At 39.2% G+C, this 22,166-nt stretch overlaps 1 protein-coding gene across 4 annotated transcripts; it reads right to left on the bottom strand.

Annotated features, from left to right (window-relative positions):
- Positions 1 to 9,186: 9,186 nt before the first annotated feature.
- Positions 9,187 to 18,581, bottom strand: LOC307018302 (GTPase IMAP family member 8-like). Of its 4 annotated transcripts, none has more exons than XM_079648477.1 (7): positions 18,204 to 18,581; positions 16,458 to 16,612; positions 15,161 to 15,299; positions 14,204 to 14,273; positions 13,748 to 13,807; positions 13,570 to 13,629; positions 9,187 to 12,672 (listed from the first exon to the last, which is right to left on the bottom strand). In XM_079648477.1, exons 4-7 carry the CDS (start codon positions 14,220 to 14,222, stop codon positions 10,313 to 10,315), a joined length of 2,499 nt encoding a protein of 832 aa, XP_079504603.1. In that variant the 5' UTR covers positions 14,223 to 14,273; positions 15,161 to 15,299; positions 16,458 to 16,612; positions 18,204 to 18,581; the 3' UTR covers positions 9,187 to 10,312. The 4 variants fall into 4 exon arrangements, with proteins under 4 accessions (XP_079504603.1, XP_079504604.1, XP_079504605.1 ...); XM_079648478.1 differs by lacking the exon at positions 18,204 to 18,581 and adding an exon at positions 17,652 to 18,194; XM_079648479.1 differs by lacking the exon at positions 16,458 to 16,612.
- Positions 18,582 to 22,166: the final 3,585 nt, after the last annotated feature.

Genomic DNA, 22,166 nt, shown 5'->3' with positions numbered 1-22,166 from the left:
GGATGTCACCCCCCCCCCCCCCCCCCCAGTGTACAGTATATGGTGAATTCGGCCCTAGGAATACTCTGTTACAAGTAAAAGTCCTGTATTCAGGATGTTACTCAAGTAAAAGTACAAAAGTATTGGCCTCAAAATCTATTTAAAGTACCAAGAGTAAAATGACTCATTATGCAGATTGGTCCATTTCCGAATAATATTTAGTTTATGTTTTGATTATAATTATTGATGCATTAGAGTGTTATCAAAGCTGGTAAAGGTGCAGCTAATTAAAATGACTTTGTATACTATGAGTGTTTATATTTGAAATAATGAATCGAAAAATGCAAAGTATCTAAAGGTATTAAATAAATGTAGTGCAGTCAAATGGTATTATTTCCATTTTGAATGTAGTAGAGTAGAAGTATTTGTAGCATAAAATGGAAATACTCAAAGTGCCTCAAAATTGTACTGAAGTACAGAACTGAGTAAATGTACTTAGTGACTTCCCATCTCTGGCTGTATTTTATAATCAAGGGCATAAAACCCTTGTAAAATAAATAAAGCTATATACATGGCTAACAGCAGCCCAACTGTTCAGTGGAGCAAAAACAGGTAAAATGTAAATGTAAAGGTGCATTTTGACAATTTAGTCAATCCAGACAACCTGTCTAATAAAGCAGCCTATAACTACAGTGTGTATAGTGTGTTGGCTATGTATCAAGAAACTACAGCTGTACATATATCAAAAATGTAGGCTGCAACTTTGTGCATGAGAGTGAGAAAATTAGAAAGTGGGGTCCTATGGTTATCCATGTCACACCCACTGAGCCAGTGAAATCAATTTCTGAGCATGACAGACAGGTAAGATATACAGCGGTGGGGACTAGCAGAAGCAGGTAGCAAGGGATCAGGAGGTCAAGCAATTATGTGTCCCTCCCTGTGGAGATTTTGTGTTCACATTGGGTGGACACATTTTGAAAAGTATCTAGCTGTCTACTCAGTGACGTGGCAGTCGATCCACACTACATTGTAACAATATCTTAAATCCTTAATGAAAATGAGCATGAGAACAACACGTTCTCACTCACATATTGACGGACGGTCAGGGCCCCTCCCCGTCACTCTATTACGGACAAGGTACCCATTGGAAGTTAGTTTTCAATGGGCAGGGCGTCCCATATAGACCTTCATAGACCCTCCCATAGCGTTGATAATAGACGCCATGAGAACGCTCCCCGGCAAATGCTACCCCGACGGTCGGTTGTTATTGTCAATATTAATATAATTATTTTTTATTTTGTAATAGTCACACTCGATTTCGCCAATTTTCTTGTTGCCCCAGCTGGTCGACACCTCTTTTAGCAGAAACAAACGCTACATTGATGTATTAAATCGATGCTAATCCATGTGTGTGGTTGTGGAATTAATGGACGTGCCGTTGTGCGATTGCGCAACGCAATCATTTACAAACTCTTCAACTACAACCCTAATTATATTTCAATTTTTTTTTGAAGGACTCACGAAATACTTTAATGTAAATTTAAATGTGAAGGGATGTGTGTAATGTGGTGATTATTATTCACCCGCGGATCTATGGGTTGGGGTATTGTTGCGCACGGACATTATAGTTAACCGGACTTCCTGTTGATGTGAAATCCGAATAAAAAAATAATAATAATAATACTTTATTCCGAGTTTGCTTGCTTTTCTCTTTGAAGGTCGTCACATAATGGCATTTTAATACACGGTTCGGCTGCATTAAATATTACATATCTGCCGTAGTTCGCTATTTATAGAGCCCTGATGAGAGGACTTCTAGACAAACAGGAATGACTGCCGCCGAAACTGAATATGTGACGTGGATCATAAATATATCAGCAATCAAACAAAATCTTCAATTTCTCTTCACACAATACTTCTCCTGGCAGTATCAATACTAATTCGGCTGACTTTTATATTTGATCCAATCGGTATATTGGTATATGTAAACCATAACGGTGCACAGCTGATAGAAAGGGACACCTGGTGGTTAAGCACGTTGTTGAAATGTATTATTTGTATTATTAGATATTAATAGGAGACACAGAGAGACAAACTAAAGGCTTTATTTAAACATTAAAGAATACTTTAGGTTAAGGTCTTATTTTGAATAAGAAAAACACTTTGGGGGTAGGCCTATACATATTAAGCCTGACAAAGTACTAATATATTGCTTTCCTGCAATGTTAACTCATGTATGTTTAAGCACTTATTTTAACTGATATTATACATATGTATTATACTCTTATAAGATGTATGTAGATAGTATAAGAAATGTGCAGAATATGACAGTTTAATGGTGGAGGTATACACACATATTGATAGATGTCTTGTAATGCACTGTTGAGGAACCTGCGACCCAGGTTTTTCATCTCCGACCTTGTCAGGTATTGAACAATCAATAAATAAAGAACACAGAATTATTAAATATAAAACACAGAATTCGTGTGATTATACTAAATGATTTACAAATAAACACCACTGCATATTTACAACTGTTACGCATGCTGATGTAACGCAAATGTTTCCAACTTAGGATCAATAAAGTATATCTTATCACTTTCGACTCCACTTTCGAGCGATATAATTACTAACAAAGCACTTAAATACTAATAAAGGACTGGCTTATCTAAAGTTGAGTTGCACTTGAAATGTTTTAGCTCTATGAAACCTGCATGATGTACTTATATGATTCTGTTTTCTTCAAGTTTGTATCTTGTTGGTCGAACGCACTTATTGTAAGTCGCTTTGGATAAAATCACAGCTAAATGCAATGTAATGTAAGATGATCGATGGCTACTGCCATATTTGCCTCTGAACCTTGACAAGTGCATGTTTCAGACTTATCAATTAACAACAGGAGGGGTCACAGACATAAGACCAGCTGTTAAATAAAGCTCTTCTGACCTTAGCTGTCATGTGGGTATACAGTATATATTAATGCTGCCCATTATGGGCACAAGCTACTTTCACCCATTTATTAATTATATGTTTTAAATGTGAGTGTTTCCTATCCCCTAAACCTCCAGGGATGTAAACAGTTTACTGGCAACTTCTTATATTGGGAAATACGAAAACGTCTTTTAAAACTATAATTCCCTGTAGAGACGTGCCATAGAGCATGTTGCAAAACACACAATAGCCAGCATGTGTACATCTGGGGACGGGGTGGGGGGAGGGTTCCATCCCATTTCAAAGTGTTGTTCGACGCTCGGCGTAACCCTCGGAGCACACTCAAACATCCAATTACAGAGCTTGAGGACTATCACGGGGTTTGTCAAGCGAAGCGGAGAGAATACTTACTTCCGGGTGTAAAATTCTCTAAAGCCAGCGCCACATAGATAGAATATAATATATATTCTATATGGCGCTGTCTAGAGCAACTATGAGCTGCTCCGACCCTCGGTCCTGACGGACTCCAACTTGTGTTTATTCATCAAACAAATAAATAAACACAAGGATAATTATGTGTTATCGTTGAGTAAATAACAGTGTGTGGTTTAGAAAAGAATATAAAATTAGAAGGAAAAAACGATGAAACAATACAGATTTCAGTATTCTGAGCCCCTACTCACCCCTAACTGACGGCAACAAAAGCCCTACATTATTCAATTAAAATAAAAAAGTAAAAACAATAAGTGTGGCTTGATATTGAGTAAGAAAAGGTTGATAAACGCTGTGAGAATGGATCTGCGGAGAGCATTTCGCCACGATCCCAACTCCTCTATTACCAACGTTCAGGGAGCTCTATGCAAGTCAATGGGACGCTCTGCACGTTGAAAAGTGACTTCCAAGGGTACCCTGTCCGTAATAGAGTGACGGGGAGGGGCCCTGACCGTCCGTCAATATGTGACGGGTTGGGAGTGAGAACGTTGTTGATGAGAAAGTGGCTTTACTGAGGCAGAAACCAGCGCTCTGGGCTTCACCTGTTTGAGCATCTACACAAGTCTCTTATGGTACCGTATCCTGTTCAACAAGCCCTTTATTAATATACCCTCAACGCAATAATGTTATGTGATTCTCATCTATATGCAAATTATGCTAAGGTGAACCGCAGGCTATATGGTTTTCTCAGTGGCAGAAGCAACAGGAAAAGGCCCCCCTGTACCTCTTTCATTAACCAAACTGCAGCGTTATTGTTGCTCTTACGAACCACAATCAGGTAGCACTCGTCGGCAGATAAAAGAGCATGAGTGGTATTTACAAGGTCTGGTGGCTGCCAGCCAGAGCAAACAAGGCTGTCTTTCAAATCTAGGCCACGACCAATGCTGACAGCATTATCAGTCATTTTAATGGAGATAAGCTTAAGGATAACTTAATCCTCCTCTCAACCTCGACATATTTTAAATACACAAGCAAACACATATATGTAGTTGCACATTTCATAGTATGCACCACCAATAAAGCCGTGGCACTAATAAAAAAACAGGATACTTGTGGCCTGTTGTCATCGTTGCAAGGCAACCACGAACAAGATGAGGCAGTGGTTGTTGAACAGGTGTTCAAATTATGAATAAATGTCTAAAAATGAAATATCAGCAAATGTATTATTAACTTGTCCCAGACCAATTTTAATTCGTCACACAATGACTTGTGGCCAGTGTGTTTAGACAAATAAATATTTCTACAGAAACATCAAGTTTCTCCTAAGACAAAAGCGACAGAATACACCAAGTTGTCAGGGAAATGATTTGGGAATTGCAAAACTAATGATTTTTTAGTTTACATTCCTATCTCCTTAGTGTGTATGATCCCCAGCATGCAATCTATGAAACATGTGACCAGCTGCTCATAGTAATAGCTCACATGCAGTACTGTACGTTCTGCACTTGGATAGTTAATTATATTGCCTCTGAAACAGACAGCTGCCCTAGTTTGACCTTGCTGTAACTGGACAAGCCACGTATGAAAATAGTGTCTATAAGAGCGGCAGAAAGAAAAACCCACTCACTTTACACTCATGAAAAGCAAAGTGATTATTTTTTCAACATGTTATTGGGTAGGCATTTTCTGCTTTTATGTAAGAAGACAGTGTAAAAAATGGGTGAGAGAGGTGTGACATGCAACACAGAACCCAAGGCCATATTGAACTTGAGAAATCACAGTCATAGGGTATGAGCTGTAACCACTCGGCTTACAAAAGACTATCTATGATTTGGAAAACACACCAAAGGCATTCAATAAATCAGTAAATAAAAGCTGTATATTGATTTCCAGTAAAAAATAAAATAACAAAACTAAGAGTCCACAGCATTTCTAACAGTCTTTCAAGCTAAATGCTAATGAAAGATGCTCCAAATAAAAATGCTTATATGATAATATATAGCTATATAATGCTACAGTGTTTACCATCTTGTTGAGCATGTTAGCGTGCTTATATTTAGCTGATATGAATACGCAATGGTACAGTAGGTTCACCATATATTTTTTTGCGTGTACTGTAAGCATGCTAACATTGGAATAGGAATACATTTAGCAGGTATTTTGTTATAGACCAAAGTTATGGACCAGTTACATTTCTTGACTTGATGATGGCCCTAGATGTTTGTACTAATTTCAAAAGGCAATGAGAAAACCACGCCAACCCTGCCAGTGGTACAACAGGAAAGTCAAGGGATCGTTAAAGAACTAGGGTTCATCCTCTTGGGACTTAGAATGTCAGGGTAAATGTTCATGATCCAAAGTATTTACAAGTGATATGTGAAGGGGTGACTGATAAGAAGTGTGTGATCTGTCATGCAATAACTGTTTACATCTCGACAAATTGATAGACAGCAGGTGTACACTGTAAAACATTTTCCTTGTTATCTTGCAGGGTACAGCACATCAACATGATAATTTTTTTTTGACAGAACAGATAGGAAGTCAATTCATCAACCCTATCTCTCTGCCTGAGTGAACTCCATTTTTGCAAGGGTTCATCATTTGGAGGAAAAGGAGAAGTAGAAAGTCAATATTAGAACAGTTTGTATAGGGCTCTTGAAAGTTGGCAGCAAATAGTTTTCATTTGTCACAGCAGCCAGTCTGAAAAGTGTGCCGCATTTTCTCAACATTACGTATTCAAGACAAGCTGCCAAACATTCACAGCCATCATTGAAATCTGCACTTTGCATTTCAGTGTGACTTCTACTCTGGTCATGTTTCTTATTTAATTAACCTTTAGGGAACATTTTCTGAGCGTGCATACTGTTTTTCCTTTTCTTCCCCCAGCTGTTTTATGATCTGCGCTATCACAGCTGCAGAAAGTAGGTTTCATGGTTCAGTTACAGTGTAGCTGTAATATAGCTGAAAAACTGATGGCCTCTGAGCGCTGAAGCAATTAGGTTTTTCATACCTTGCCTGAGAACACCTGAGCAGCTGCATTTCAGAGATGAGAGAGCCACTTTTGCCCGGTGTCCTCCCACCTTCCACCAGCTGGTCGGTGGAACAACGTTCTCTGATCATAAGCCCTGTTTGTGTAACCCAGTGGTGTGTGACTGTGAGATTATTTCATCCTCTCTGGTTGATGTTGCACCTGTCAGAAAATCAGCTGCTGGAGTAGTGGGCCAGAATGAGAATCTGTTCACACAGATCTCTCTACGACACATCATTGGCCACCACTTCAAGCAGAAGAGCGGACTGCGTTTTTGAGCACATTTGACATATTAGCCAAATGTTATGCCAAATGTCATGTACGTAGCAACAATCCTATGTAGCTATATCAAATTGGCTAATCTTTGATCATCATTAACCATTTTTACACACTTTTAACTTTTATAAAACTTAAATGTTTGAAATCTGAATTAATGCTAGCCAGGGATATATGAATAATAATAATAAATAATTTAAAAACACAATTATTAAACCGTATCTTACATGTGTGTACTGTATGCAAGCAATGTTTTTGTTGTGGTGAAATTTGAATCTATTTACTGTTGTTAACATAAATCACTTAACACCAAACTGTGACATTTCATACAGGATAAAATGTTAAAACGTTGCAATGTCATTCAGTCTCTGTCATGCAAATTCTACTTTATAAGAAAGAGTCCTAAAGGAAAAATAACTATTGACGCTATCCTTCCTCCCTAGCTTTAAACCCCATATAGAGTTGCTTACTTGTATGATCAATTTATTTCTAATAATTACCTATTTCAAGAGGCACAAAATGACTTCTCCAAAAAGTAATTAATATTATATAATAATCAACCTCAAACAGCAGCAATGGCAAAATAAAAAATACATTCACTTTTAATCTTTTTTTTTTTTACACTTTTACTCAAAATTAAGCATTTTTAAATTGAGGTATCATTACTTCTACAAGAAACAATCTAGAGCTATATCTAAATACTTCTACTGCCTGTACTGTATAGCCTTGTCTTGTATTCAGGCTTCAGTCCAAATTTGGATGCTGCTGCCATCTACAGGATGATCATTGGCATCAATCATGAATACTCATATTTTACATTGTTCTGTTGAAATATGATTACAGTAAAAGGGACATTTTTTAATTACAGAACTTACCACAAAAACAAAAAAACAAAACTTTGTATATATACCTGCCACATTTAAATGCATGAAGTCAATTTTGTTCTGCCCAAATGTTTGCCGCATTTTGTTGACACTTCCTGTTGAAAATCATAAAAACATTTATATTATATTTGGACATTAGAAAATGTAAAGATGATAATTCAAAAACGTCGTCCATACACATATCACGTACACTTCTTTATGCCAGAAGAAGTCTATTAAAAGCAGAACACATTTTATGCTTGGGAATATATAATAAATGTTGATTATTATTTACATTCATTCATCCATCATTCTGGAGTCTCCCAGAATGCAACAGGCATCCACATGGCTAACAAATAGCTAAATACACAAGGTGGTGCCAAATAAATGACATGAAAAAAGACATGAGCATATTTTTGCTTGATTGCTGGGCTAACTGCTATTTTTAATTAGATGAGGGCAGTATTAATAACAAATGGACATTGTAATTTGCAGCATGGCGAAACAAACACCAAAAGCCCTGCTACAGTTGCTTAGTAACTGTACTTATTGATGGCACAGCAAACATTTCAATGAAGGTTTAGCAAAAACAACTAATAATATGTATTATATTAAACAAATATGCCCTGGCTTACGTCTTGACCTGTTAAATGTTGCAGCTGCAAGGAATTGTGGGACAGCATTATCTCATTTTCAGTTTTAAGGATGGTCCAGTATCATTTGCTAAAGGGGGATATTAAAGGTAGCATTAAAAACCCTTTCCTAACATCTAAAGAATTCAAAGAGCTTATCATGGCTGCCATGTAGGTACTTCTGGGTCATATTATCCCTGTAAGGAACCTTCTTAAGCAAAAAGAAAGCACTATTCGACTCGAACGCAACCCAGAACCAGGTTCCCAGCATACCTTTTTGTCAGCTGCTGATCTCCAGCTGAGACACTCCCATTTCTCCACCAGCAGCAGGCGCCCTAACCACAGATCACTTGGACAAATCAGAACATCTCTAAGGTTGATAGCCAAGGAGGAACAACATCTAAACATTTTGATAATTCTGCAGCACAGTTCACAACTTTTTATCTTCGTAGCGGTGACGCGAGTGCAAGGTGCACGGTTGTGGCTGTTTTCAAATGTTATGTGACCACTTTCAACAAACGCTCTCCAGCCACAATTGGCACTGCCGGAGTCAATACTCTGCATTGATCTAGGACTCAATATGGGTGATTCTTACAGTAACTGCTGACCAAAGCTACTTCAGACAATGCAAGCTCCTACAGAAATTCTGTATTCCCATCAGATTACTTTTACATTTCTAAAAAAAATTATAAACTGGATTACAATGTCACTAAAAAGAGCGTATTGGATTTGTTGTAAAATAATCAGATTTCATTTCTTCTCTGTAAGCTGTACTGCAATACTTTAAGTGTAAATCTATACGCCTACTGCCTGAATCTGCTGTATGGTTTTCACTTTCATTGCTTCAGTAGCTCAACCTATATGTTCATTGAAAAGTGTGTGTGAGCTTAAGTGTCGATTCAACTAAATGAAAGGCAGGTTTTCCTATAAATACAATCTCTGAGCAGAAGACACATTTTAGATAATAAATATCTTGGTTTCTTCTTTTGTCACATTGTTCTGTTTTATAACATAATTCACTTAAGTAAAAAACATCACATTAATATTTATTTTCTCATCCATTTATTATAATTACATTCAATAGTGAGGTTATCCAAAAATAACAATACGTAATTAGTTTACAATAATTGTATGTGTTGATAGTCAGATTAGTTTTTACAGGTAACTAGTCAACAGAATACATTTTAAAAGTAAGCCTCCCAACTTTGATCTTCACTGGTAATGTTATTGAAGATGTATTTTCAAGTTAAAACCAAACGGTTGCATTAGTTAATGTTCAAAAAGCTCTTTATTTTTCTCATACTGCCTGTGCTGCTGCACCCCTTTTCCCGCTCTGTCTGAAACCAGAGGCAAGTCTGCTCTGATTGGTTAGCTCTGTTGTGATTTGTCATCCGCTTAGAGATGTCCCGCCCCTTAGCATCACAAACAATATGTTGAAGAACCAGCCAATAGTAGCGGGAATGTTACGTAAACAAAGGAGTAGAATCGAGGCGTTTCAGGCATAAAAGCATAATGGGACCCCTTTAAATGATTATGTTACATCAAAGTAAAACAAAATATATGCGTGCCAGCCTCAATGGATACCAACTCTGCTGTGATTCTTCAGAAGACACAGATGGATATTAGATACGAGACCAACTCTGCTACGTGTCTCTTTGTGTGTGTGTGTATCCAGACCGACTAACACTTCAGCCATGGAGTTTTTTTTTCCGGGAAGAGTCTGGCTGTGAGGTAGTGCGGTCTTCTTTCAAACGGAAGGTTGTGGGTTCGCAGCTGCAGTCATCATGTGGATGTATGCTTTGACAGAATACTCAACCCCAAGCTGCAACTGATGGCATGGCCAATTACATTACATTGCATTTAGCTGACGCTTTTATCCAAAGCGACTTACAATAAGTACATTCGATCCACGAAGATACAACCTTGAAGAAAACAGAATCATATAAGTACATCAGGTTTCATAGAGCCAAACTTTTCAAGTGCTACTCAACTGGCTATAGATAAGCCAGTCCTTTATAAGGGCTCTGTTAGCAGTTCTTTGTTAGTAATTCTATCGCTCGAAGTGGAGTCGAAAGAGATGAGTTTTCAGCCTGTGCCGGAAGATGGTGCGCCAATGATGTGTGAATGTAAGAATGTCCATTAAAAGTCTGTAGTGTGTATGCATGGTATTCCTAACTGAGAAATATATAAGATAATAAATACGATAGAGACAACATCAGCACCACTATGCAGTATGTGTATTTTCTTCTCTTATAATGGTACTCCTCTTGCAGATTCCTGTAGTTGACCTTCCACTCCTCCAGGCTCTGTTTATCCTCTTCATGTATTCGTTCCCAGGTGTCCTTTCGCTCCCTATTCCAGGACTCTTGATCTTTCTTGACCTCTCTTCTAATCTGCTCCAGTTTCTTTGCATACGTTTCATTTTGCTCTCTTTCATACTGAACCTTTCCCTCTAACGCGTCCAGTTTTCTTTTCCATTCCTGTCGCGTAGTGTCTTCCTGTTTCTTCCGTCCCCTTTCAACTTCCTCCCGTTCTTGCTTTCTCTTCTCTCGCTCCTTGTTGATGCTTTGGTCCTTCTCCTTCAGCTGATTTTCCCTCAGCTTTCTTTCCTCTTCTTTGATTTTGCGCTCCAGTGTTTTCATGTCATCTTCGTGTTTTTTTCGCAGGTTCTCCTCCTTTCTTTTCCTTTCTTCTTCTTTCTCTTTCAAAATCCTCTCCACTTGTTTTGCTGTGTATCCCTCGGTGTAGCAGCAGCCGCCATTTTCCTTCTCCATGGTCTCGATCTTGGTCAGCAGCTCCCTGACCTGCGTGCCCTCTGTGTCACCTTTGTTGAAGACCTGGTACCTCCCTCGACAATCATTGATGAGTTTTTTGACAAAGCCACCACAAACGTCGGCATAACTCTCAGATAACTTACCTTCAGGTTCATCTCCTCTGGTGAGTATAATGATGATGGAATCTTGAGACTTCTTGCCAAAATATTTCTTGATCAGTTCCACTGAGTGTTTTTCCTCTAGTGTAACGTTTCCAATCTGCAGCGCCAGTAAGAACACATGAGGTCCAGGAGCCAATATGCTGAGACATTTTCTAACCTCTCGTCGGAGGTCATCATCAGAAAGAGGTGTTTCAAACAAGCTAGGTGTGTTGACCACAGCGACAGATCGTCCATGAATCTCTCCTGTTGCTCTCTGGCACACGGTGGTCACAAACTTCTGGCGGAAATGTTCTTCACCCAAAATGGTGTTTCCAATTGTACTCTTCACACCGACAGCCTTCCCGATCAGTACCATCCTGAGACGCTCTCTTTCGTCATCTTCTCCCATCTCACTTTTCTTTCTCGCTTTAAGTGTTCTGTTAACGCTATCCAGCTCTTCAACCTTCTTCATCTGAGCCTTGGTGAACATCGTCATCGTGAAGCACCTGGATCCTTCAACTCTCGTCTGTTCCACAGCATCCAACAGCTCTGGGATCTGCTGCTGGTCCTCGATGTTGAGAACAGCATATCTTTCTCCACAGCTCTGACAGAGCTCCTGGATGTCTTTGTTTTTCTGTATAAATTCAACGACCGCTGGAGCTGTGGGATCTGTCTCCACGGTGAACAGAATCATGGTGAAGTCGTTGACTTGAGAGCTGAATGTGTTCTGGATGGTCTCTAACTCTCCCTTGTCTTCATCAGTGAGGGGACCCACAGGTAGGACCAGGACGAAGGCATGGACGCCCTCAGGATCACAAAGGGAGATGCACCTGAATGATTCCTCCATCACTTCCTGCTGAGGTTTTCCGCACAAGGCAGGCAGCTGCACCAGAGAAACCCGGCGTCCACACACCTCTCCCTGATGTTTAACACACTCTGATGAGTTGGACGCTGAATGGAGCTCTGTCTGACCTAAAATGGCCTTGGCTGCTGAAGTCTTCCCTGCTCCTCGCCTCCCACACAGAACCAGGTTTAAAGCTGCTTTGATGCATTCACACTTTATCATGATCAAACCTACTTCCTCATCACTGCCTTCAAAGTGTCCAAAGATCTCTTCTGTAGTTTGACCCAGACGTGTTAACAGCTCTGACTGGCCAATCAAATATCTGTTTCTACACTTTGCAATCATGTCTTTTAAGAGTGGATGCTGCATAAAATCCATGACACCTGAACTCTCCTCTGTGGGTGGTGATATCAGAATCAGTGCATGATCAAAAGATTGATCACCGAAGACTTCCAAGACTCTGCAAAGTCTCAGTTTGTGATCCTCAGTGAACTCTTCAGGCTGTAGAAGCAGCAGGAACACATGAGGTCCAGGATCAGAGAGGCTCACACAGTCGTTCACATACTCTGTCAGTTTGTTTTTAGGGGTGTTGGGGTGCAGCAGATCTGGGGTGTTGATGAGAACTATCTCTTTTCCTTTCAATTGCCTACTGACTTTCAGACAGTGGTCCGGTTCTTTTTCAGTGTCAAACATAGTCTTCCCTAGTATGTAGTTCCCCACTGAACTCCTCTCACACCAGCTGTTCCCCAGCAGAACAACCCTCAGCTCAGACACTGAAAATAAAAACACAGAATTAGAAGAAGAACTCTAACTAAATACTTAAAGAGAACATATTATGCACATTTTTAAGGTAAATGTGTGCCTCTACTGTGACATTTTTACATGCTCTAATTTTTCTCATACTGCCTGTGCTGCAGCACCTCTTTTCACCCTCTGTCTGAAACCAGAGCCCAGTCTGCTCTGATTGGTTAGCTGGCCTGTTGTCGGTCCGCCCCTATAAAGTACACTGTGTTTGAGTGCTAGCCAATAGAAGCGCGAGTGTTACTATGTGACTTCATTATGTGGCAGAAGTAAACAAAGCAGTCCAATAGAGGCTTCTCAAGCTAATTTTGAATTTGAGCTTTTGCAAGGTCTTTAATGGTGAAACGATCAGGGGTATACACATGCCGCAGTTTTTGCCTGGCTGTGTCTTTAGTTGAAAGCCCAGGGGCGATCTGCTCATCTGTCATCGAAAAGAGTATGCTACACAGGGGCGGACTGGCCATCTGTGTGTTCTGGAGAATCACAGAACGGCCGGTCGTCAGGGGTTCGCTGACGGCCGGCATCGCCCTTTATTTAAATTTTTTAAAAAGGCATCATGTAAGTTGCGCTGACCGCTGGCGAAAGAGTTCTACAGCTTCCCCGCAGCGAGGCTCCCCCCACCCTCCTGTTGACAGTTCATGAGCGTTGAGCTCCCCCCCACCCCCCGTTGATAGTTCACGGTGAATTGACAGCTTTAAAGGTGGACTTGAGTAATTGTGTCAGCTGTTATCATCCTCAACATGCAAAATCCCCAATGATCTTGCAAATATTAAACTAAAACAAAGATGTTGTACCCATAACCTACTCCCCCTGTAGTTTAGAAGGTAATATACGAAGGGAAAGTTGTGACTTAGTTCAGTTCAACTCACTGTTAGGTGGCAGCCATTGATAGCTGCGGTTCCGATTCACAGGTAGCAGAGGATCTGACACTATAAGAATACAGAACATTCACATTTGATTAAAGGGTGTATGCCGAGTGTTTTATTGACTGGTTCCATTATTGTGAATGAACCTTGATTAAAACAGACTCAGTTCAGTTAAACTCACTGTTAGGTGGCAGCAATCCATAGCTGCTGCTCTGTTTCACAGGTGGCGGATCATCTGACCCTATAAGAGTACACAACATTGATACATTCACATGTTTTCTTTAATGTAAGGGAACATGCAAGGGTTTTATTAACTGTTTCCAGTTTTGTGAATTAACCTTTTTTTCAAAAAGACTGCAGCAGCAGAGAGGCAAAAATCTAAAGTGAAAATATTGATTTTGTGTGTAATCCATCACAGTGAACTGCAGGTCCACAGAATGGTACTATAGTAACAATGGTTATAATACATACACATACATAAATACCATCCATCAATTCATACATCCATCCATACATCCATACATCCATTCATACATCCATCCATACATACATATATACATACAAAAACTTAGAAGAAATGGACATGGTGCTCTTAAATGACTTTTAAAGCAGACGACAGGATAAAGTCTAAACTCACCTGTTGCTGCTGTCTCCATAATGTCACTGTGCAGGACACATCAGAGACTGATTCCACTGGACACCAACTGCTGGATTTGAGAACATAAGGAGAGAAAAATATAAAATCATCTGCTACTGCCCCCTGTTACATCAGTTAACCTGCCAACACACACGCTAACAAGAACACATTATGTTTACCTTCCTAGCAGCACGTTCATCGAACTTAAGCTAATCATTCATCTTTATCACCAAGTAGTTGGACGTATTTACTTTTTCAATGTGACATTGTTAACCTTGGAGAGTGGGACTTGTCCTTTAAAGCCATGTGTCCACATAGCATCTATTTATGTCAGAAAGACGCTGTGAAAAGCATGGGAGAATCTAGGAGGGGACCCACGGGGGGCCAGTGCCCATGTTACATTGAGATTTGACTGCCCTGTGGCCCCCCTTTCTAAAGAAGAGCCTATGATAATACCATTTGTAATACTGTTGCAGGAAAGACTGTGCTGTAACTTGAGCCGAAGGTATCGAAATACATGTATGTTCTGATTTTAAAGTCTTATTTGTACTGTGCTTTTGACACAAGTTATTTGAAAAATAATGGGATATTTCTCCCCCCTCTCAATAACTGGCTACAGCATGCCCCCCTGGTGAAATTGACCTAAAACTGCCACTGTAGAAAGGCTTTCTTCAAGCGTTTGATCTAAATAAACTATGACAACAATATATTTTCAACATTCATCGCTATTATATGACAGACTAGAAATCCTCTTATGTTTTATTATATATTTGTGCTACTGTACATTTGTTTGACATCGTTTTTTTTCCATGAGCAACCACCAAAAGATACACTTTGAATGAACATCGCAGAATCCAATCTGCTCCCACTAACGGGCTTATTTGGTTTTCGACAGCCAAACACAAAAACAAGCTTCACCACCAATTTATCTTTCTGAAAGGCTTCTCTTATTCATACCTGAATTTGAGGCTGTTGTCTCTGACGGTCTGCCGCAGGTTTTTCAACAAACGATAAGGGAGAGTCCAGCCGATGCCATCCAATTATTTAAGTTGTAGTGGCAGTTACAAGCTGTGATTGGTCCATATGATAACCAGGCCTGGGTAGTGAAAACATAGAAAATAGTTTAAAACACAATGATGTGGCATTTATTACAAATGACCATAAATAAATAAAAAAAGCCATTTACACTTAAGTCATGTACAATTAAATGTCCTCTTTGTAAAAGTGAATTTGTTGAATCAACTCTGTAGAAAAACAGCACTAAAGTCAACTGTTACTTTCATACCAGCACCGTAAAGTAAAGGTTAATGCACAGCAAGGAAGTACTAATCTCAACATCAACAAATGTAAAAGTAGAAGTACCAGATTCTAGGAATACTCTGTTACAACTAAAAGTCCTGCATTCAACATGTTACTCAAGTAAAAGTACAAAGGTATTCAAAGTACTCTTTACGCAGATTGGTCCATTTCAGAATAATATATATGATATGTTTTATAATGATTGATCATGAAAGTGGTATCAAAGCTGGTAAAGGTGCAGCTAGTTTTAATGACTTTGTATACTGCAGGTTAGCTTGTGAATTTGCTCCGGTGGAACCAAAGTCTGATTTAAGTGGTGATTATATTTCACACCATTAATCAAAATCTGTAAAGTAACTAAAGGTATTAAATGAAGCTCAGCGCACATGGTTTCAGGAAGACTTACACTCTCATTCTCACATCCTCTCGCCCTTTCTTTAAATAAGCAAGGATGCACCACACCCCCAACAAAACCAATCAGACTCGTCTCATCTCCCACAAACCAATCACAGCGCATCTGGCACCTTTTCAAATCTGCTCTCTTCTCCCCTGTCAGCTGTCATTTAAGGAGAATCGATGCAGCCCTCCTCCTCCACCCCATTCACCTCCAGTTAATCAGATCCAGGACCAGGCCAAGCCCAGAAGATATCTCATCACTCCAACTCTTCATTATTCCCTTCAGCTCTTCACCACCACCAGTATTTATTTTACCATGGCAATAAATATTGAAAGTTATCTCACTTAACAAACTTGAAGTCTCTCCTGATTTAAATAAATGCAGTGGAGTAAAAGTACATGATTTACCTTTAAATTGTAGCGGAGTAGAAGAACAAAGTAACGTAAAATGGAAATACTCAAGTACAGTACAAGAAAGTATCTCAAAATTGTACTTAAGAACAGTACTAAGTAAATGTACTTAGTTACAGTTACCCACTGTTTACAAACTATTACTCACTGAGAGCTGGGCCGGTTTTTGGCATAGGCGGTCGCCTAGGGCGCCAAATCTGGGGGGATGTTGGCTTATCAGGCGCCCGCAGCTCACAGCCAAAGAGGGAGAGAGAGAGAGGGTGCACCGGTACCGGCGCTGTTGTTATTAGCATCTGGTGCTAGCTGCTCGAACGGATATAAGAAGAAGATGTTTCTACAACAAGGGTGGAGGCTGAGAGGCTCAGTGAGGTAAAAGACTCTGAGTGTTTAGATAGTTAACTTTAGTCTAAGTTATCTCAGTGGGTCTCAAAAGTTTTGATCACAATTTTAATAAACAAATATTTCCAAGGCACTCCTTTATAATTATTTGGATAAACAGGTTTGAAATCATTTCAATGTATACTATAGGACAGTAAACCAAAAATATCGTTTAAAACTGGAGAGCCAGCTAAAATCTCGCCTAGGACATCAAATTGGCTAGAACAGGAGGTGTTGTGTCAAATTCTGCACCCCTGTCGTGAAATGCACGCCGTGGCCTGCCATAAAAAGCACCCCCCCAAAAAAGATGCTTCTATGAATCCCACCCTCAAGCACTATTGAGGGTATAGTTGTAGGACTAGTACGAATAAATGGAGCAAGTTTCATGTATGCGACACTGACACGTTTATTGTCAGAGATAGCAAGGGGTGCATAGCGTGGCAACCAGGCTGTTCATAAAAAGCACCACCCAAAATAAAACAAATTCTATTAATCCCACCCTCAGGCACTTGATGTAAAAATAAACAATACATTGTAAAGCACAAGTATAAGCAAAGGTATAGAGACAGATCGTCACAATTAAATAAAAACATATATTAAATACAAAATGAACTGAAAAATAAGTGACGAATGAATGCAAAATCCAGGATTCGACAACCCAACCATCAAAAAGATGACATAGAATAGCGGACTATACATTAAAATGCGCGTTCCCGTGTCAAAGGGTGCATTTCACGTTGGGGGTGCATAATTTGACACAACACTGGCTGAGAGCAAAGAGAAAGACACACCTTAATACTTAATACTAATACTTAATAGCCTTAATACACACAAAAACACTTAAATCAGACAAGGTAAATGAAAACGGTAGGCTTATAGCCTACACATTTTAAAAAGAACATTTTAAAACCGTGTAAAGTTATTTTCTTTGTGGTTTATAAACCTGAACTCATCTCAAGCTTACTTGCGTCATCTCTTCCATGTTTTACCTTACAGGAGATGTAGAGTAGGCTACATTGAAGGAAACCAGATGCTTCTTTTATGTGCAATATTAACATGTCGTTCTTTCAAAAGTGATTAAACCGTCTGAATGAGAGAGAAACAACACTACACAGTCAAAATGACGTGTCGCTTCCTTCTTTTGTGATATCTGAAATGGCGGATGGACATTTAATTTGGCATTACGACATGAACATGTGTCAGTCGGTTCAGTAAATATGTTAATCTCCGATTTTTTAAATAAAACAACCACTGAATAAAAACAGCACTTCTCGGTTCATAGTGCAACACAGAACATCATCTTTTGTTGTGACTGATAGTTCGTCTGTTCCTGCTTCAAACACATAAAAAGCCCGTAAAAGTGGATACATAAAACACGCTGTTGCATTGCAATACATTAAACATACAGTAAAACTACATTGTTCGAACACAAATCTATTATGTCTGTATTATCAACCCTATTGATCCAGATTCAGTCATTTTACTTGATTAGCTTATTTTTTCTAAGGTAACTCACCTCCTTTAATTCTTGCTGCGACGTAGGGACGAAAGTGAAAGTATAAGAAAGTTCCGCTTCGAATAAAAAAAGAAAAAAGTCTCCCAGCAGCAAAATATGTATTTTTCAAGCCAGTGGTTGGAAATATATTCCTATTCTTTATTTGAGTAAAGGTACAAATACCACCCTGTAAAAATACTCAATTTCAAGTAGCCTAATGCATCGAGAATGGTACTGTGTAAAACTTGTTGTACAAGTAAAAGTATTTGAGTATGATTAGAAAAATGTACATTGAGTATTAAGTACAATATTACATCACATTTGTAGAAGAAGCTTTTCTTAAACCATCTGGTTATGAAACTATTTTCTGCAGATACCTCTTAAATTGCATAGATAATTCTCCCCATATGTTCTTACTGTGTTGATTCATATAGGCCAGTGGTTCCCAAACGGTGTGCCGCGGCACACTGGTGTGCCGTGAGGCAAGTCCAGGTGTGCCGTGGGATTTTGTGACAAACATACGTTATTATTGCAATATACAACTACACAAAAATAATTATTTTTTTATTTACTATATCAGTACTTTGTATGCACACATTTCATAATACAGAGGCAAACTCTATACCTAAAAACGATTATTTAAAAAATAATCCTCACAGAACCCCGTATTCCGCTGTTAACGCAGTTGCGCAGGTGGGATTTATAAGACTGTGACACATCAAAGGCTGAAGGACAATATTAAAACTGAGAAACAAGCAAGCGGGAAAATGGAGCGCTTTCTTGTGCGGAGCAAACCAGCAACCACCAGTGTAGAGACTGCCGACAACCCACCACCGAAAGAGAAGAGGAAAAAAACTGTCAGCAGACAGTACCATGACACCATGAGCAGTATTTTCCACGTATTTTCCACGTGTGGCTGACATCGAGTACTATGACTGGATCCAAGACCCATTCCACCAGGAATCCTCCACAGAGAAGCTCTCCATGAAAGAGAGAGAGGAGTGCGCAGAGCTCCGTGTGCACCGCACACTGAAACTCAAATTCAGTGAGCTCCCACTGGATCAGTTTTGGTTGGCTTCTGCATCGGAGTACCCAAGCATCTCCCACCACGCGATTGAGCAACTACTTCATTTCCCCACTACCTACCTGTGTGAGCTGGCGTTCTCTACTCTGACTTATATGAAGAACAACAGCAGGTCACGGCTGTCTGTTGAACAGGATTTGCGAGTTGCCCTCTCTTCAGTGCCACCGAGGATTAAAAAAATCTGCGCGCCCCGACAGGCACATGTATCCCATTAATCTGTAAATAGGCAAATTTTAAAATAGCACATGTTTCAATGCTGATTGGTGAAATGTTATATTCATAATTTGTAGTTCAGGACCATGTTTCCTTGCATTGACAGTTCTCTGTGCTGAGTTTCTGCTGAGTTTCCGTTGCCTCATTTTTAATTTTGTGACTTGTCTGGTTTAAATGAGTGTGTTGCTGCTTTGATGAAGCCTAATTTGCTAAAGTTTAATAAATTATATAATATATATATTATATATATATAATATATATATATATTTATATTTATAAATGAATTTAATTTTTTTTTCGTTAATAAATATTTCATGAGTAATATAGTTGTCTTTGTCACATTTTATTTGCCATTAGTAAATAAGTATGCACATTTACAGATATTTTACATGATATGAGTGATAACACGTGTTATAAGGGCTATTTTAGGGTAGGTGTGCCTTGAGATTTTTACTTGTCCTTTGGTGTGCCTTGGGCCCAAAAAGTTTGGGAACCACTGATATAGGCTATACAGTATAAACATGGACCACAGTAAAACATATTACCAAAGTGACATTTCTGAAAAATGTAACGAAAATTAAAGAAAATGGTTGCAGCATCTTGTCCACCCTTATAAATGAACATGACTCCAATTAGTTTGATTGTTTAAAACAATTTAAATGAAAATAACTTCATGCAATAAACGCATAACCTTTTAGGCCTACATATAAACCACTGTGTGGATCACAATAAAAAAATATTCTAATAAATAACACCCAGCAGTAAACACCTGGAAATGTAGACATGTTTGGACAATTATGAGCGTGAAGGGGATTTACAACTTTTGTGGACATGAAGGAGAGTTGGAATGTCCCATGGAACAATTTTAACAATTCTTCTTACAGTTAACTGAAAGTTATACTTTTTCTAGTTGAAATAGACCTTAGAAAACACATTCAAGCCATCATTCTTCAATCATAAGATGTATTCATTATTGTAACACCAATATCAAGTGTAAAAACAGCAAGTGTATCAACATCTATCAGGCTGTCATGGACCAACTAGGATGTGGAGCATGGTAATTTGGGTGAACCCAAATTAGACAGAAGAGAATCACTTAAAATAAAAGTACCTTTATTTAAGGTTACATCCATGTTGGTAAGGCCAAATAAAACAGAACAACACATTCTAGTGAGCTACCATTAGAAAACCAGTAAATAAATATAAGCAGAACTAATCAAAAGGTCAAGACACAGCTGGAAAAACACAATTGCAGCAGGGGAAACTAATCAGACAATCACACAGGTGGGAAAACGAGAGACCTGGGTTGCGTTCCAATAGTTCATTTAGCTTAGGAACCTTCCTAACCAAGTGAAATGACCCGGAAGTACGTCAGTGGCAGCCATGTTAAGTGCCATTCCAATTCTCCAAATGAAAGGAAAGGAGGTTTCAAACTTCCTTTATAACCTCCTGGACCGCTTGGACCGCTTGGAGGGGTGGAACTGGTCGGAGAAGGAAGTGAAGTCGGAGACGCGTGACAGAAAGCTCAGAGAGAATCGGAAAACTCGGATACATACAGAAACGGTAGCATTGGACTGTTATTTTTGGGCGGATTTGCATAAACTGTACATTGAGTGTTTCATCATGTCAACCAGCTCAGATGGTAGCCAAAGAGACGATATGGATTGGATGATATCCAAAGCTGCGAGGAAGAAAAGATCTTTGAAAGAAAGAGATAGTTCAGTAAGAGCTAGAAGTTGGTCGGATTGGTCGGGTGAAGCAGACAAGGCTAATCAAAGCCAAAAATCAGTCAAAGTGTCAGCCAAGCAATGTTGGATAAAGAACTAGAACACGAGTGGAAAGTTGTAATATAATTCAATCAGGATGGTGGGCATTACCACCCGATTAAACTTACCAAAGCAATTGAAAAAGAAATTGGAAAAATTAAATTTGCTAAATTCATGAACAACAAGCGGGTTTTGATACATGCCACTAACAAACAGCAGCAGGAAAAGATTCTGGGAATGAACTCACTGAATGGGGAGAATATGAAGGCGCATGTACCAGGAGCAATGGCAAAACTGAGAGGAGTAATTTCAGGAGTACCATTGGACATGTCAGTGGAAGATATTAAAAGTGAATTAAAAGGAGGCAAAGTAGTGGAACTCACAAGGCTTAAAAGCAAACGGGATGGCACACTCAAAGAAACATTATCAGTTCTCATTCAGTTTGAGAGAACATTACCTAAGGCAGTACAAATGGGATTTTTAAACTTCATTCTTAGGGAGTACATTCCCAAACCTCTCAGGTGCTACGTACTGTATGTCAACGAATGGGGCACACAGCGCAGCAGTGTAAAGGGCAGCTAAGGTGTGCGAGATGCGGAGGAAAACATGAGTATGGAAAATGTGAAAAGGATGCAAAGGTTAAATGTTGTAACTGCGGAGGAGATCACAATGCTGCGTTTGGAGGATGTGAAGTGCAGAGAGAGGCCAGAGAGGTGCAGAGGGTTAAGATTACAAACAAAGTTTCATACGCAGAAGCAATAAAGAAAGTAAGGGGAACAATAACAATCAATAAGACCCCTAGTGGAATGGAGCAGAGCATTACAATACAAAATGGCAGGAACACACCAAAAAGTAATCTTCAAATTCAACCCCACAGCGCCACCAAGAGTAAAGAGGATGATGATGTTCTAGGAGTGAAAA

Source organism: Notothenia rossii, assembly GCF_949606895.1.
Source record: "Notothenia rossii genome assembly, chromosome: 9".
Taxonomy (NCBI): Eukaryota; Metazoa; Chordata; class Actinopteri; order Perciformes; family Nototheniidae; genus Notothenia; species Notothenia rossii.
Note: the sequence above shows the minus strand (reverse complement) of the source record. Positions and strands in the feature narration are given on the sequence as shown.

What these genes read in the sequence shown, in the direction of transcription:
- LOC307018302 (XM_079648477.1), bottom strand. An exon ending in TGGATTGCTGCCACCTAACA is followed by an intron (nt 13,630 to 13,747) that starts GTGAGTTTAACT and finishes GTATTCTTATAG; the next exon opens with TGTCAGATCCTCTGCTACCT. An exon ending in TCAATGGCTGCCACCTAACA is followed by an intron (nt 12,673 to 13,569) that starts GTGAGTTGAACT and finishes TTTTATTTTCAG; the next exon opens with TGTCTGAGCTGAGGGTTGTT.